This window comes from Mytilus edulis, chromosome 1 (genome assembly GCF_963676685.1).
Source record: "Mytilus edulis chromosome 1, xbMytEdul2.2, whole genome shotgun sequence".
Lineage (NCBI taxonomy): Eukaryota > Metazoa > Mollusca > Bivalvia > Mytilida > Mytilidae > Mytilus > Mytilus edulis.
In genome coordinates this window covers 55,772,809-55,788,822 of record NC_092344.1, presented here as the reverse complement: position 1 = coordinate 55,788,822, position 16,014 = coordinate 55,772,809, and the positions used below count along the sequence as shown (strand labels likewise).

Here is a 16,014-nt window from a genome sequence, read left to right as displayed (position 1 = left end):
ACAATTAACCGTTGACAAATAAATTACAAATAAGCTAAAATATCAGCATTCCAATTCTATCATCATCAACTTGTCACACAATGACCTTTAATTAATTCGAAAATATAGTTATCACTGTGTCTGTATTACTGAGACAAGCATGGCCTGATATACGACATGGGAAACTGATGGCATTAAATCAAAAATCCAATATGTTATTATAAATTTGATAATAAATGTGTAAACCATAGATTTTTTCTATCAGATCTGAACACGCTAATCATAAAATGATACCAGTTCAATTACATTTTATCTCGATTTTAATGGATTTCGGGTGAGAAGTACCATATACAATGGTAATATTTGCACCAATGATCTTAAAATATCAACTACATGTACATGCATATTTCTTGAGACACACTGGTTCAAGCCTTTTGTTTTTTACCTGATTTTGACAGTTTGTTCATATGTTGTATTACATCATTGTCATGCACAGTCTGGTGTGGTTGACAAATTAAATTCATGATTACATCATTGTCATGCAGAGTCTGATGTGGTTGACAAAATTCATGATTACATCATTGTCATGCACAGTCTGATGTGGTTGACAAAATTCATGATTACATCATTGTCATGCACAGTCTGATGTGGTTGACAAAATTCATAATTACATCATTGTCATGCACAGTCTGATGTGGTTGACAAAATTCATGATTACATCATTGTCATGCAGTCTGATGTGGTTGACAAAAGTCATGATTACATCATTGTCATGCACAGTCTGATGTGGTTGACAAAATTCATGATTACATCATTGTCATGCACAGTCTGATGTGGTTGACTAAGTGGTTGACAAAATTCATGCCGTTACATCATTGTCATGCGCAGTCGATCTGATGTGGTTGACCAAGTGGTTGACAAAATTCATGATTACATCATTGTCATGCACAGTCTGATGTGGTTGACAAAATTCATGATTACATCATCGTCATGCACAGTCTGATGTGGTTGACCAAGTGGTTGACAAAATTCATGATTACATCATTGTCATGCGCAGTCTGATGTGGTTGACCAAGTGGTTGACAAAATTCATGATTACATCATTGTCATGCACAGTCTGATGTGGTTGACAAAATTCATGATTACATCATTGTCATGCACAGTCTGATGTGGTTGACCAAGTGGTTGACAAAATTCATGATTACATCATTGTCATGCGCAGTCTGATGTGGTTGACCAAGTGTTTGACAAAATTCATGATTACATCATTGTCATGCACAGTCTGATGTGGTTGCCAAAAGTCATGAGCCTCTAATTCAGTGGTGGCCGTTGGTCGCTGTCTGTGTTATCGTTTATTATTTTGTACATAAATTAGGATGTTGGCTTTTTCGATTGCATTGATTTAGATGTTATCATTTTGGAGGATTTTATAGCTGACTTCAAGTTAGTTGTGGCACTGGTCTTGCCCGTCGATGAAGGTCATACAACTACCTATATGTGTTTAAATCCGCCCAGTTTATTTAAATAACCCTTAACTCTGTAGATTCTTTGTCTCCTTGTCAATCATACCACATTTCATTAATCTAAACATTTATTTTTATCCAGACCATTTTGTCTCTGGTGACAGGATGGAAAGTTGTCTCAGCAATCCTTATTTTATTTTAGCGCCCATGATTTCAAAATCAAAACAGACATATATATATAAGACTTCATATAGTGTGATTGTACAAACAACATCATATACCTCAATATCAAAGAAGAATACAGTAATTGCACGTATCAATAAATATTTCGGACACTTAACATATACAATGTATCCTTCATCCGTTTGTCATGCTGTTAAATGATTCATATCAATCTATTTTGGTTTTACTAAAACCAATATTTGTATATACAAAGCCTTGCTGAAACAATCTTGAACGTGGTACAACTGAATAAAAACCGAACCACGTTTCAACGCCTTGCATAATTGAAAATTTCAAAGTTCAAGCAACTATAAGTATTTACAACAGAGACTTTGTAGATATATATCCCAAATGAGAGGTCTATAGGCATGTGCGATTTGAACTTGTATAATTCTAAAATTTAAAAAAAGGACGAAGGTTAAGTGTAGATTCTTCCACTCCAAATGAAAGCATCGTGTGACTATGATTTTAACCTGAATAATTCTAAAATTTTAAAGTTCAAAAAGTGAAGTATTCACAACAGAGACTGTATATAGAACCTTGATAAAATGGTAATGTCGATATTTGTTCTATGCCAGTGGCCCCTTTTCGAGTGAATTCTTTAGAGAATTAAAATTTCCCGTATGAAACCATATCACATGGTTAAAACATGACAGTTGAATTAGTGATATTAATTAATTACTTTATAATATTCACAATCTCTGAGATATTGTTTTTTCGTTGGTGCAAAAGTAATGTAAATGGGATCAAAATGAACGATAAAAGCAATACTCAAATTGCTCCCGGGATTGCATATATAATCCATTCCAGTAAAATATGTATCTATTGCTGACAGAATGTCGATTCCTTCAGATTTGATGCAAATGATGTCTGGTCGACTTGTATAAGGCATACCACATTAATAAAACTGATACGTTGCTTTTTTGTTGTTAAATGTTTTTTGTAGTAGAAGTACTGTAGTGTATCCCACAATACCAACCTTCAAGTGATTGTTTCTCCGACAGGGAAAGATTGACAAGAAGGCAAGTAAGGTGTTAAGTTCAGTATGTATACAAATATATACATTTCATTTTCTTTGCATTTTAAGACAAGCTGATTGCGTATATAATAGATAATCAAGATTTACACATAGTCGTATACTAAAGTGTTCCTTTTATTTAAATGAAAATGTGTTTTTTCTTCTTTTGAATGAAACCGGAAGCTCTTTGATAAGTCTTATAAGTAATATACTTAGTGTTTGGAATAAAATAGTATGAAATTCAAAACAGTGTAGCTGTGGCCATTGATTGACCCATCAAAATCATCCATTGACTGGGACAATTTACGTGAACGTTTGTCTGTAACAACCACTGTTCATGACGTACCTACGATAGACATTTAAACTGTGGGGTCAACAGAGGTTTCTTTACGCCTTTAATTATAAAATAATTCGAAAAATTAATCAGGAATAACCTTTGTGTTTTGATTTATATAATTGATATAAATCAAAATATCGTGTTATTTCTGATTAATTTTTCGAATTACTTTATTTAGGTGTTGAGAACCTTTGGTGACCCCATAGTTTAAGTGTCTTTAAAAAGTACATAGTGAGCATTGGTCGTTACATACAAACGTTCACCTAAATTGTCCCAGTCAATGAATGATTTTAATGAGTCAATCAATGGCCACAGCTACACTGTTTTGAATTTCATACTAGTTTACGAAGAGAAAGAAACATGAAGAATGACGACATTCAATTGTTTTTCTCTCGAATCGTAGAAAGAAACGAAATAAAATTGAGAATGGAAATGGGGAATGTGCCAAAGAGACAACAACCCGACCATAGAAAAAAAACAACAGCAGAAGGTCACCAACAGGTCTTCAATGTAGCGAGAAATTCCCGCACCCGGAGGCGTCCTTCAACTGGCCCCTAAACAAATTTTAGACTATTCCCTCATTACAGTTCAATATTGTCAATATTCGTATTCATAATTTAATTTTCACAAGGTAGAGTTTCAAGTTGGAAAGGTGAAACCATCCTGTCATGAATTTTACGGATGCTATCACGAGTTGGTTAACCATTATATATGGAATATCCGTTTTACAGATGATAGGAGATATATTCCAAGTGAAGTAGCTACAATGCTGCCCCCTTTTCCCTGAATGTGACCTATCTAAAAAGACTTATACATCGGGTGTGTACTAGCATAAGCAACAAGACGGGTACTACATATGTGGAGCAGGAACTGCTTTATTAATTTACTCTTCCGGAGCACCCGATATACCCATTTTTTTGTGTTGCCTATAATCTTTATTTTCTTTAATGTGTTTTGTGTATTATTGTTTGTCTCTTGGTCTTTGACTTATGTTTCAGTTAAGCCATGTCGTTGTGGGTTTATTTTCGACTTATGAGTCTGAATGTCCCTTTTACATATTTCGACCTCCTTTTTTATACTGATGGCAAATTAGTAGGCAACCCTTGTTAAAGTTTGTGGACTCTTTGACTGTGTTGGATGTATGTAATACGCAGCTTCGTCCATCTTAATTTTCTAGTCAAATTTTCCGCCTTCAAAGAAGAGGTAGCCAGTCTCTGTAACGAAGTGTCTAGAATCAAATATACAAAGAAAAATCCTCGATCACTCCGCTGACGTTTTAAACGTATGATGAGTCTAATGTTTAGCTTGAAAGGCTTTATTAAAGCCTATAGTACAAAGACTATTTTCTCGACCCTAGTTCTTAGCTGAAAATAGTCTAAAATTTGAAATTCACTTACACCTTATGTGTAAACATATTCGCTGCCAACACACGTACAAACAGGGTCAATGTGATATATACTCTCAAAAGAGTTTATATACCTGTTAAAGTTTAATTGTTTTTTAAAGGACAGTCTACCTGTTCTTATCAGATCTTTAAACTGATACGTATATGGATCATATTTCTGTCATATTCACAATTAGAGAGACGGATTCATTTTTCATTCTGAACGGTCCCTGTTTTTACAGTAACCAAATACCTCTCCGTAAAAATTGTTAAGACTGACATGTGAAACAAACATACATTAAACTTAATGATAGAGATACGGTTACGAGAAATAGTCGTTTTGTGTATAAAAAGTCTTATAATAAATTGTAATCCAGGAAACCTTTTTAAAAATATTTAAATAAGTTAATGCTTTTTATCAATTCCGGTAAGGCGCAGATTGTTCTGTAACATTCCAAGTACTAAATCGATAAATAGTACTTTTGTCATTGACTGGATGTTTCTTAATATAATTAAGCATAGCATAGAATCCAATCAACCGTAACGTGTGAAAATATGGTATTTATAATCAATCAGTGAAGAGCAGTAAGGAATACTGTCATAAATTATATTTTTTTTCAATAACAATTGCCAAAAGGCACATATTACTATTATTTATAATAGTTAAATCGATCCGGGGGACAGACCGTGTACAATAATAGCTTGTCTCTGCCGCATTCACTTGTCTAAATTTACACTCCACATCAGTTTCGCTTCACACGCACACGATGATGGCTGACTTTGGATTTTATACTTTCGTTCTTTTTATAATTCAACTAATTTTAGTGGAAGTATCAGAAAGTTGTATAACTAAAGATCCTTCAATTACTATCAAACCAGAGGAAATGGTGGCTAGGTCTAAATATGTTTTATATGGAGAAGTAGTTAAAAAAATAACACCGGACCCAAGGACACCAAATATTGCAACTTCATATGGTGTGGAATTTAACATTAAATGTATTTACAAAGGAAACAACTCAGATGCGATGTTAAGAAATAAAGAAAAAGTAATTATTGCCGGCGCAGGTAAGAAATTAAAATTATGCATTATAATTAATGTGTTTGTACTAGTGCACGTGTGATTTTACAGTTCAACGCAAGACGTTCCCCTATATTTAATAGTTAAACACCGAGATAAAACTTAGTGCTGATACCACACATAAATAAATATGTACATGATGTCCATTTATACATGTTCAAAGTGAAATTAATTTTGTTTGTGACCAGTCGTTTATGAAATTAGATACATGTAAAAGAGACATTAAATATGACATTTGTGAATTATGGTGACAACAATACCCTTGTGACATGCAAGTTTTGACTTATATCTTATCACTACTTAAATTGTTACTGATAAACTTTAAACTGTACTTGATAAATTTTTATCTCTTTTCTTTTATTATATCTTTCTACACAAAAGTATCAGAAAATAACAAAAACCAAACAATCTTTGCTTTGTGTAGAAAACGACAATTTATTATAAAGCTTGGGCGACAGATGGCCCTGAAAATCAATAAGTCGCAATGTGCTCTTGAAATTCGTCATTCAAGCAAGAAATTTTAATTCGTATTCATCTAAATCGACAGTTGCATAAAAATGACTTTAACGCCTGCGTATAATGAACGGACGATCTCCCCAGTTCATTTGCATGAAATACAACATTTCGGAGACTAAATGGCGGATGTAGTCAATTTCTGTAAGATTACAAAGGACAATTGAAATGTCAGTTTAGTAATACAACATATAGATATAATTTAGTTGGATGTGTAATAAAGCTAATTATATTTCATAGGAATGACCATTTATGACTATTATAACTATAATGTTCACTGTAGATCAATAAAACTTTATGACTTGTCTTGCCGTGATCAATAGTTAACTATTTGTCCCATGATGATATCTCACAACATGTTGGCGTATATAATAACGTCCTATAAATGCCGATGTTGCATACTTATTGCACTTTATTACAATATTTTGTCTCCATAGTAACGAAATATTCATCTTCTTGTATAATGACTATGATGGAAAATGAAACTAATTTTTGGAATGTTCACAAAACTGTACATTATTATTTCTAGCATCTATTTATCATCTTTGTTACTTCAGAAGAAAGATCAGTCCATTGATTTACTGATGTCACTCAGCGACCGATATAGCATAACTTCATCAATTTCTCAAAACAAGAAACGAGTTTGCCGATCAATTTAGATATATGAATATATATACATTCTATAGAATTGATGTAATTTGACATTTAATAGCGGTATTTTAATTGCCAGATTTAGATAAGAAACTACTAGAGACCTCTTTTTTACATAAGTAATCGTGACTGACTCTTACGACTCCCTACAGAGATTAAAACTGTTTATATCAATGCATTTTTATGCATCTGTATACACTTGTAACAGCGACATTTGAATGGACCCGAAATAAGAACATACGTTTCGTCCTCATGTGACAAAGTGCACCGAAGAGTATTCGAAAAAAAACCAATTCTCTTAATTACGTCTGAGGCTTGGGAACAAGTTTTAAATATGAATGCAAAGAATGTTGAAATTATTCAATTACAAACAAATTTTTAAACGTAAAAGGTCAGACAAGCTATCAAACAATAGTCATAGAGGCGTGAAATATGACTATACAGACATGTGTGTGGTATTTGATTGCTACGGACACAGGACAACGCCCGTGTTGTAATATTAACACGTATGTACTGCAGTTCTGCCAGGTATTGTCCACAGATAACAGAATAATATCTATTTTTCTGTGTTATGATAAGAGATAGTTATTAGTTTGAATGAGAAACAGATGCATTTTGGCGTGCACTGCGTTTTTCCTTTGCCTTTAAGCACGACATGAATGATATCTTCTCCATTCTACAAATATCATGTAACTGCATAAAGGTTTAAAGAAAAAAGAAGTTCATGATACATAGATAATCATCTTTACATCTGGAGCTGACAAAAAATTATAGTAATTTGCAGAATGCATTGTCAGAAAATTAAGGTTTTAATTAACGTACACGTCTCTTCCACATAACTGCAATAGTACATAAGCCATAATTCGCCAAACACATGCATGGACCCATGATCAGTTTCTACAAACATACTATTTTCAAATATACTTTTTCGGTAGACACCTCTCTGAGAAAAGTAAAAACGGTTACCATTCTGGTGTGTTCTAGAACTTTTTACTGGGACATTCAGTTGGTCAGTTTTCAGACCTGCCCATCAAGGTTTCCCATGTTAGGAGAGTAACTAGCTTTGATTCCCTTGGTATTTATTTAACATGTTTAGAAAGATCACAATCTTTGTGAAATTTTACAAAAGCAACATTCGAAAAGAAGATAATTGTGTTTTTGAATACAATATGGCGTACATGATTCTTTATAACAACATATTTTTTCATTGTTGAATTCAAACACAGGATATAGGAGTTGGAGTTATCCTGAATTTCGGCAAATATTTATGCATTCTTTTTCCAGGATCCCGACTTAAAGTAAATCTTCAATTCCCAAATCCGATAGATACAAATCCTGGATCCCACAAGGTCTAATCCCGACGTCTTGAAAAAGGTCCTCCAGCCTCTCTTCTAAGCATCTTAGTAGCTTTATCTTTTAACATGATTCACAAGAATGTTTGAACAGCAAGGGCGAAACTGCCTATTTCGAACGATTAACTGATTTAAAGAGTTATCTCCCATTATACGAACCTATAGATCTCTCAAGTCATCTTCTTCTATACTATTAAACGAGTAGACCTCATTTTGTGTGTCGCTTCTCTTCTTTCCACAATAAATTAATCATCACGCCTCTGTGTTCATTTGTCATCCATTCATATGATTATTCAGATTGAGTTATGTTGGGATAAAAACGAGAAAAAGGCATCCGGATATTGTCCCGTCATTGAATGAAATTTTAAGTCAGATAGACTTACGGTTTGCGTTTTTCTGTATACTTTGATGAACATACACATACTACGAATAAAGACATTTTCTGAATTTTATCCGCTATCATTTTCAAGTTTTACTTTACTATCCACGGCGGTCACAGAGTTTATTAAATAGAAAGGGTCTGTATACTATATCTATGACCACCATGGATCGATTAGTAAACTTAGAATAAAGAATTGAATGCTTCTTTTTGTAAATTTATTGGGGTGTAAAAGCGTTGACCGAAGTACATTTTGTATGAAGCGCGGAAGCGCTTCATTCTAAAAATGTACGCACGGTCAACGCTTTTACAACCCTATAAAGTTACAAAAAGAAGCATTCAATACTTATAATTACATTTTTTAGCTATGATCATGAAAACACGAATTTTATATATTTTATCATTTAATTCACCTGTGCACTTTATTGTTGGAGCACGTGTTATCATGAATGAAAAGTTGTATTGAGCAATGTAACTGCTTACGGAATAACACGTGATGTGCAGTTAGCCAATCAGAATAAAACATTATAATGAAACATACATCTAATGTAATTATTTGAAAGTAAATACTTTATTTATATAGTAATGAATGTTCATAATATACAGATAAGCGCTGAAATTATTCATGTGAACTTTTGATACTTTTTCTGAAATTCTCCAGTTATTAAATCTTTTACAAAATTCATTGATTACAAAAAAATAGAAGATGTGGTATGATTGTCATGTTGAGACAACTCTTCACAAGAGACCAAAATGACACAGAGATTAACAACTATAGGTCACCGTACGGCCTTCAAAAACGAGCAAAGCCCATACCGCATAATGAGCTTTAAAAGGCCCCGAAATGACAATGTAAAACAATTCAAACGAGAAATAAGCGGCCTTAGATCTATTTATGTACAAAAAAATGAAAGAAAAACACATAAACAAACGACCACTGAATTACAGGCTCCTTACTTAAATGACTTATGATACTTTTGCTGAAATTCTTCAGGGGGGGGGGGGGCAAGGACCTTTTTCGGGACGTCGGGGTCGGGTGTGATTAAGCTCGGGATTTCGGGGTTGATTCTTTCGGGTTCCAGGAATTCTTTTTTTCAAATTTCGGGATGCCGGGATTTAAATTTACTTAAATTCGGGACCTCGGGATTTCATGTTTTTAAGCACGGGATTTCGGGATCAGGACCCCTCCACCCCCTTGAATGATATGCCTGTATAAAGTCAAAAACTCGTGTTCCAGTGTCGTAGTTGTTTTTGTAAAATGATAAATAAAATCTAAATCTGATCACGAGGATTGTCTTTTGAGTTGTTGATATCCCGTGTTTGTGGCTTGTTATTCGGTATGGGGTTGAACTTTGGGTTGACTCATTGTAGAAGGCCTAACAAGTGATAAAGTATCTCCTTGGTCTTAATGTAGTCTATGGCAGTCATATTTGGTGACCTCATCAGAAGGTGTCGATATCGACTAAAAATGTGAAGAATTTTTTAATTTAGTTACTGGATCTTTCTCACCTGTAACATCCTATTTTCATCAGACACTATTTATAGTAAATCAATAGGTTGTCATAAAGAAACATGAACGCCATATTGTTGATGATGGCATGCAAAGTCATTCAGTGATGATTCAATTATTGATTAATTAATACCAACATTCTATTACTCTGCTCTAGTTGATTATTGATTACATTACGGTATTGTAGTTCACACGTCAAAAGTCGATTAATACATGTTATAATAGTATTGATGGGCCAAATATTTTACCCTTAAAACATAGATACTCGCTTAGCTGGGGGTTTTCAGCACACTTTCTAAATAAACATATAATTTTGGTCTCAAGGTTCTTGGTCCGCCCCTGGTATACAGACCTGCACGTTACATTAGTAAACATTGGATCTTGGTGCCAACTTCCATTATGTAATACAAATAGACCTAATGTCAAAAATAAGATATTTTGGACCAGGAGCATATATAATGTTTGACATATATATACTGTAAAATAAATTAGGGACCAAAAAGGGACCCATATAAGCATTTTTTCTAGTTTCCAGACAATAAAGTGTGGAACGGTGTATGAACCTCTCTGCAATATTACAACAAGTTTCCATACCAAAAAAGGATGGTAAGGATTGACTTTGGGGGGGGGGGGGGGGTTATTGCTCAAACTGTTTAGGTATTAGAAGCATAAAAGGGGAAAACAAGAGTTTCCTGGTTAATGGACAATTTTAAGGGTGAGGGAGTTAATCCAAACACGTTTAAAGTACAATGCTCTGTATGTTTTGATTACCTCCCTTACACTGCTTTTAGATTATGTATAAAGAAAGGTTGTATTGTCTTGAGGTGATTAGCTGTCAATTTATTTTTAGAAGTAACTATTAAAGGATTATTAATTTTAGCTACATTATATGTCATTTTCTCTTTTAAGACTTGAATGCTATATTTATAAATTGGTAATTATGGTTGCAAACTCCAGTCAGTGGAAATTTGAATTGAGATTATGACCATATCTTGTGGAAAAACATTTTTTTGGGGGGAAACAGGGAGGTGAAAAAAATGGGGGAGGGGCATTTTTTCTCGTTGCAGATTTCAGAAATTAACAAAGAAAATTTCTTCAAATTTTATTTTTTTTTTGTAAAAGGGGAAGGGGTCAATTCGCAATAGGAAAGTGTATTGCACAAAAGCAAAAAAAAATGATATAAATTCAAATCATATAACCAAATCTAAGTTCTTTGACTACAGTTATTATGTGTCAGAAACCTATTATGTGTCAAATATTCAATTACAATCCAAATTCAGACCTGTTTCGAGCGCGAATATTGTGTTCATTTTTGCCCCAACTGCTGAGGTTTGGACCTCTGCGGTCGTATCCCACTGCGTTCAGCGAAGCATTTTATTTGATTTAGTCCCATTTTATTATCCTTTTGCAACAATTGACGATTAGTACATGCATTTAAAGGTTTATTCGAGAATTTGGTACTGACAATTATATCCAATTTCCGAAATTGAAAAATTTGTTCTTAATTTACAGAAGAACTAAAACATGTAAAAGGACTTAAAACACTCAAGAAGCTTTTGTTTTTATCCTTCAAATTTGAAATCTGATCGGTGTATTTGGGTTTTTATGACTGGTACAAGTTTATACACCAACTCAATGAAGATATATATCAATTAACTTTGACCATACTATGTCTCTGCTTTAACACGCTAGAAAACTATATTTCCAGGTATCGTGAGACCAAACTGTTATTCATTTGAAGTAAAACCGGCAGAAGAAGGTATCACCGATTATGTTGTTTTTCTGCAGGAAGATGGAAACCATTTAGTACCATCTTATGGTGCACCTGAAGATGTCTCATACCAAGATATATATGAATTGACACTTGTTTGTGGTATGAATCCTATTGGACCAAGTGGTTAGTATATTTGTCTTATATTAGCTCATGACTTTTTTTGCTCACTGTTAAAGATCGTATGATGACCAATAGTTGATATCACACAGGTCATTTGGTCAATGGTGGATAGTGGTCTAATTGACATTCATATACTAAAATCTCCTCATCTTTATAATAAGTACTTTCTGACAATTACCATTACGGATGTCATGCAATCCGTTATTGCCTGTTAAAAGAACCATCAATGTCATGTGGTAAGTTATATTGTTATTTCGTCTATGTCGACAGGCACATCATGCATGTTCCCTATGTATCACAAATATAGGAAAGGGACATACATTCGAATATTTTTTTCCGGGGTGAGGGTTGTCTGAATTATTTTGCGAATGGAGATGATGAATGATAAACCGAATTTTTGCTTTCGGCTTTCTTTTATCAATATATTTTTTTACAATTCTCATCCCTGGATCTAGTTCAGCAAGTTGTACGGTATCTTTGCTCATTGTTGAAGACCGTTAAGTGACATTTACAATCATTTGCATGTTTGTCCTTTGGTCTTTTGTGCATAGTTATCTGAGTGTTATCATTTCTCAAATTCCTTCTTGTGTCAACTTATTGGACTGCTTTCTTCTCTTTGTTCTGGTTGTTGTCTCTTTGACACGTTCCTATTTTCATTCTCAATTCTAATGATAAGATTTCATGGTTATCCCCTGGCTGCGCAACGCAATTTGTTTTGCGAGAGAGGACATATAAGTACTGGGCGCCCGTCCGTCTGTTCACCCGGTCTTGTTATGGCTCTCACATGTTCAATTCTTGGGAGGTTTTTATAAAACTTATATATCAGGTTTTTGGCAACAATGTGTGGAACGAGTTCGAAAATCAGTGCCGATCAATTATTTTAAAAAGAGTTATGCACCTTGGAAACATTTATGAAGTACAAAATTGCACATAAGCGCTCTCATGAAAACAATTCTTGCCAGATTTTTATGTAACATTTATTGTATGTTTATATCAGGGATGTCTTGAATGAGTTTGAAAATCTGTGACGATCAGAGTTATGCCTCTACGAAATATTATGTATATGAATCATTGCTTTTAAGTGCTCTTATGTGTACAATTCTTGCCAGATTTTGACGAAATCAAGGTCTTAGATGAGTTCGAAAATATGTGAAGATTTTGTAAAAGAGAAATGACCCGTGGAAATGTTAATTATAGAAAAATTGCATCATTAGCGCTCTCATGAGAACAATTCTTGCCACAATTTTATGAAACTTATATTAATGGTTTATATCAGCAACGTCTTTGACAATTTCGAAAATAAGTGCTGATCAAATATTTTTAACTAGTTGTGCCCTTGGAAATATTTATCATATCCGAAATTACATGGATTTTGCCCCGAACCATTCATTTCTCTGAGATATTTATGAACAATTTTAAGAAAAAATATATTTAAAAAGTAAAATCAACAAAAATACTGAACTAAGAGGAAAATCTAATCGGAAAGTCCATATTAATCACATAGCAAAATCAAATAGCAAAACACACCAAAAACGAATGGACAAGAACTGTCATATTCCTGACTTGGTACAGGCATTTTCAATGGTGGATTAAACCTGTTTTTTTTTTAGCGTTAAACCTCTCACTTTTCACTTTGATGACAGTCTCATTAAATTCCGTTATATTTACAATGAAACAAATTTCCCTTGTATCTTGGATAGATAAAATATGTGTTCTTTTATAAGACTTGTTTATTTGATACTATATATAGGTGGAGCACTAAAAGAAGATTGTCCTAGCAGTCTTCCGAGTGATTGCATACGATACGAATTTCCAACAAGCCCTAAGCCTGTTACAGTCGAAGTGGGAAAACCACAGCTTCTAACCACACCAGGTATGGAACTTTTAATATAGAAATTTTAAATACAAAAAAAAATGTAAGAAAAGGATATATCAGAGTTTCAATTCCGATGCGATTCCTTTGCATATTATGTGTACAACTCGCAAATACCTTTGCAGGTGCTTTGGGATATCCATATATGAATTTCATATTAATTCGAGTACACGTTTACTTTTGATATTAACTCCGTGGATACTAGAAATCAATTGAGCTTTTTATTACACAAGAAATTTGAAGTTAAACTATTTTCTTTTGCTTTTATAAACTGAATACCATTTGTGTGGTTTATTACCAAGGACTTTCTATACTAAACATGCTAACAGAAAGTCCCTGTTACACAGGAAATTTGAAGTAAACCATTTTCTTTTGATATTAACTACACAGGATACTTTTATCTATCATTTTTTGCTGTGGAATTAAATAAGGATATTCTGAACTTTTCAGCACCGAAACCAGAACCCAAACCGAAACCAGAACCAGAGCCAAAAGAGCCTGTTAAAGGGGACACAAAAAGTCAAGAGACAAACGATGGAGGGCGAAATGGCACAGCTACTATCCCTAAACTTACAGTGTTTAGTATATTTCTTGGTTTACTAAGTGCTTTATGTGTGTCTTAAACTGAACATTCCATATGGTCTGAAGGCTTAATCAAATAATAATCAAATAATTTATTTAAATTTTTGTAAGGGCTGGTTGTGCCAGCTGTAATTATTCTGAAACGACTCTCTTGATAGTGTATGACCTAATATGTAGAAGAATGCAGATGTCATTTTACAGGGAAATATTGATTCTGATATATGGGATTAATTTTATGCAACGTGTTGAATAAATATATATTAGAGTATGTAAATATTGCAAAACAAAAGTACAGGTCATGGAAAAGCTAGCAAATGAGGAAACTGGGATCAGAAATGTTCATATTTATTTACTTTCTATATGGGCATCTAAAAGTAATGACAGCCTTATTGTCTGAAACCCGTGGATTATGACTTAGTTTCAAATTCTTCAGAAAATTTTACATGTCACCTGCAGAAGTCTTGATTTTTTTAATATTTTGTGTAGCAATACCATTTTATCCTTGATTTTTGAATTGTTTTTGTAAATTTAAAGCAAAACAGAGCAATCTCCCTCCACTTGAAAAATACAAATAACTTAAAAATGCAATTGATGTGGCTTAAAAGTATGAGTTGATGCATTCCGTAGAGCTTCCATTATAGGTAGTTCTGTAGGAAAAGATGTAAATTTATTATATATTTTATTTGAATTATTACTTATATCAATTCCCTTATAAAAAAGTTCGTTTTTGAAATCATACAATTTGTACGAAAAATCGAAACTGTAGTTTATAGATAATATTGTATAAAATTACTCTAGAATCAATTTTGCAGATAAGGAACAAATTGAAGTATTTTCCTTTTTTGAAATTTTCACATTGCATAAAAATCTACAATTAATCACTGAAAGATAAAAGTTGAAGTGAATATTTTGTCTGTATGAAGCATTCTATGACTGTGGATTAATTTATTTTTCAGTTCTTTTTAATTTAAACATCATTATTAAGCATACACTTTTAAACAGCAAATTGTTGTCAGAATGTTATATTATAAACATAAGTAAGAAAAGATTAAAAAGTTCTTATTACAAGTGTTAGATTTTGACATTGATATTAATTGTGAAAAAGTTGTTTTAATACATTTTTATGTTATTTAAAACAAGTTTTTATGACTGCCACATTGAGTCAACATTATTCGTAATCACATTTAGTATTGAAATTAATAACCAATTTATTATATTTGAATTTTTGGAAAATATTTTGTAGACTGATATTATAGTGTTCTCTTTGTTTTGGTATCAACTGCATTAGTTAAAAAATCCTACCTCAGTTGTTTTTAAGAAAGATTATGCAGTGAAAATTGATACAGACTGTACAGGCGCAGATCCAGAGGGGGGGGTTTCACCCCCGGAGCCCCCCTTTTTTTGGACGATCAATGCATTTGAATGGGGACATGTAATTGGAACCCCCCCTTTGTCCTGGGTTAGGAACCCCCCCTTTTTAAAATGGCTGGATCCGCCCCTGCTGTATCTTAATGAACCTATGAAATCTAATTAACTTTATTAGTATCCTTGATATGATATACTCCTAATATCTATGTTAATAGTCAAGACTTGACAGTGATGATGTGCCAATATTCGTTGTCTAACATACTTCTGATATACATGTACATCTTATATATATGCGCAGCTAAATAATGACTCTGTTGTACAAGAGTATGCAATATTTAATTACATTTATTAATACTCTTATTTACTAATATTTGCAGCAAAGATTGTTTCTTGATGTAAAACATCTATTTT

At 33.2% G+C, this 16,014-nt stretch overlaps 1 protein-coding gene across 1 annotated transcript; it reads left to right on the top strand.

The window, feature by feature from the left end:
- The first annotated feature begins 4,446 nt into the window (after window positions 1-4,446).
- LOC139485059 (uncharacterized) lies at window positions 4,447-14,801 on the top strand. Its single transcript, XM_071269179.1, has 4 exons — window positions 4,447-5,468; window positions 11,595-11,783; window positions 13,531-13,653; window positions 14,104-14,801. The coding sequence occupies exons 1-4, from the start codon at window positions 5,171-5,173 to the stop codon at window positions 14,274-14,276; spliced, it is 783 nt and encodes a 260-aa protein (XP_071125280.1). The 5' UTR covers window positions 4,447-5,170; the 3' UTR covers window positions 14,277-14,801.
- The last annotated feature ends 1,213 nt before the right edge of the window (window positions 14,802-16,014 follow it).